This window comes from Penaeus japonicus, unplaced genomic scaffold (assembly GCF_977035675.1).
Source record: "Penaeus japonicus unplaced genomic scaffold, GWHDUDI00000001_assembly GWHDUDI00000010, whole genome shotgun sequence".
Lineage (NCBI taxonomy): Eukaryota > Metazoa > Arthropoda > Malacostraca > Decapoda > Penaeidae > Penaeus > Penaeus japonicus.
In genome coordinates, this window is record NW_028234412.1 from 25,774,607 (window position 1) to 25,777,106 (window position 2,500).

The 2,500-nt window shown below is 38.3% G+C and overlaps 1 protein-coding gene across 25 annotated transcripts in view; it reads right to left on the reverse strand.

Annotated features, from left to right (window-relative positions):
• Positions 1-2,500, reverse strand: part of SLO2 (slowpoke 2) — a 579,670-nt gene that overhangs the window by 402 nt on the left and 576,768 nt on the right. For all 25 annotated transcript variants that reach the window (XM_086541118.1, XM_086541114.1, XM_086541111.1 and 22 more), the window contains one exon: positions 1-2,116. This exon is cut by the window's left edge and continues 402 nt beyond it. In XM_086541118.1, coding sequence (XP_086397244.1) covers positions 2,045-2,116 — 72 coding nt within the window. In that variant the 3' untranslated portion in view covers positions 1-2,044. The remainder of the gene's footprint in view (positions 2,117-2,500) is intronic.

Here is a 2,500-nt window from a genome sequence, read left to right on the forward strand (position 1 = left end):
CTAGAGGAACGGTTAACAAGAGAACTCCAAGCTTAAAAAATGCTTCAGTAATTCAAAAATATTTTTTTTTCAATTGTTATATTCATATAGACACAATCACATTACAGTCAAAGGACTGAACTAATAAGAAAGTATGCCATTTCTTTCAATTATGTAAATCAGTTTACATTTTTTATATAAAAAATAAAAAGTATCTAATATACTTTATTTTACATATACCGGCATCTGTATAAAGCAACTGCCACACTTTCACAATGTAACTATATACCTTTGAGTTTCGTAATATCAAAGACGAAACATTTTTCCTTTTACTTTATCATGTACATCATCAACTAAATATTTATATCGAACCGCGAAAACAACGGTCACTAAGCTAGAAAAGAGAGAGAAAAAACAAACAAACAAACAAAAAAATTCACGTACAGTTAGCATGGTATGAAAACAAACATCAATAATTCGTCTTATGGGTATAATTCATCTAGTCAAATAGTAGAGGGCAGCCTCTGAATGTACAGAATGTCGAGCATCCACCTTAATGCTAAAATGTGCTATGCTTTAATCATAAACTCTATATATATTAATAAAATAAAGATTATACAGGATTATGCTCAGCTTGTCAATCTGGTACATGCACATTATGAGTCGGCAAGGTAATATATCACAACCTCACATTATCTGCACAAATATACATGGACTTTGGTACAATGTTCTGAGATAGGATTGGCTTACAGCTATTAATGATTATTCATATGGTCGAAAACTAGTTAAGTACAAAGCCTATTACGATGAGACAAGTATTTGACATTAAATTTTGTTCCTAAAGAAAGGGATTTATGGTAGTTCTGATAACGAAATAAAGAGAACAACAACAACAAAGTTATAATCTGAAAGTATTCTCACTGCGTTATGATTTAGTGGCCAAATGAATCAACAACATAGTATCATTTCAAAAACGCTGCATGTAACACAATAAGGCATCATATCAATAATAGCTGTTAACTTATTTTGAATGTAAGTTATAGTCATAAACTCATTGTGAGGATGCGGGTGAAATGTGATTGTTAATAACTAAACCGTCACGTGGTATTTGGGGCTGAAGCCGCTCTTAAACGGGGAATCAAATAGCTTGTCTAAAATACCAACAAGTGCTGAACCGGAAATGAAGTTTGCTCCAAAGGATTCTAACGATAAATAAAGCGGGGGAAGGAAAGGTAAGGCCTGATAAACATATCAGTTAGATATTCACTGTTCACGTACTATTTTCGCGAGAAAACGTAGTTGAGGTAATATAACAAATACACTGGTCTTTTTTCGCTATGCATATCGTTTGCTATATTCTCAGAAAATTGAATTTCACAAATCATTTTGATCTTATCTTTTAGAAGCAGATGTCTTCCAGTCTTTTTTTTTCTTCAAAAAACAACAACTCGGGATCATCAAATGAGCCACCAAAGTCTCAAAGCACCAGACACGAGAGGGCCACAATGAAAAGAGGAGCCTTGTGGCCTTTCTTGATGCAGGGCACAATAACCCCTTCACAGAAGGTAAAGTCTGTCGTGTTGGCAATCATATATCCTTATACTCAAATTCTAAAGTCATTTGTGTTTCAAGGACTTAAACCTAAACAAAAATAATATCTGAATCCGCACTTTTTCCACGTCACTTCCACTCACTCACACAAGCAAAGCGATTTGTAATATGCGTAATCACTAAAAAACTGACCTCACCCTACGTTTGTACCCAATGCCCCAAAACCTTGGCTATTGTCAAAGAGAAATGCAATCGGAACAAAGCACTTAGAACATCACCGGAGGCATTTTAGATTTTCAAAATTGAAAAACAAGTGAAGATCATCGCGACCGTTTCTATTTTTCTCGGCCTCCTCTCGTCACTGCGCATGCGGCCAGGATACCGGGCCGAGGGACGAGCGTCGCGCAGGGCGGGAGGCCGCTGGCTGTCAGAGTCTTTGGGTCCGCTGGGGGGAGTAGCCACGTACCCCGCCCATGTGGAACCATACTCGCGCCGGTCGAGGCGATGGCGGTGGTCAGACAATGGTACCTTGGAGCTGGATAGAAGGAACGGAGGCTTCGGATCCGCACTCCTCAGGTGGGGTTACCTGCGGTGGAAGGACGAAATTAGCATTCAATAATGGGCGGAAATGTTCCTTCCGAGCAATGCTGAACAATTGCACATTATGCATATGTACATATCTCCCACACACTATTGCACACACCCACACGCGTGCGTATAAACACTACGTATGTATTTATGTACATATACCATATATATACAGACAAACGAAGATTCGTGTGAGTTGCCACGGCAGATCCACCTTATAATCTCTGTAAGAATAAGACAATGTTTCTGTGATCACTTTACCCCAAACACTGGCGAGGGATCTGCCATGATCGAAGTAAGGTGCGAGTCATGCTCCCCTTGGATTTTGTGGGAAATGTTTTTTTGTTTTGGTTTATTTCTAGGATGGTTTATGACTGAGGAA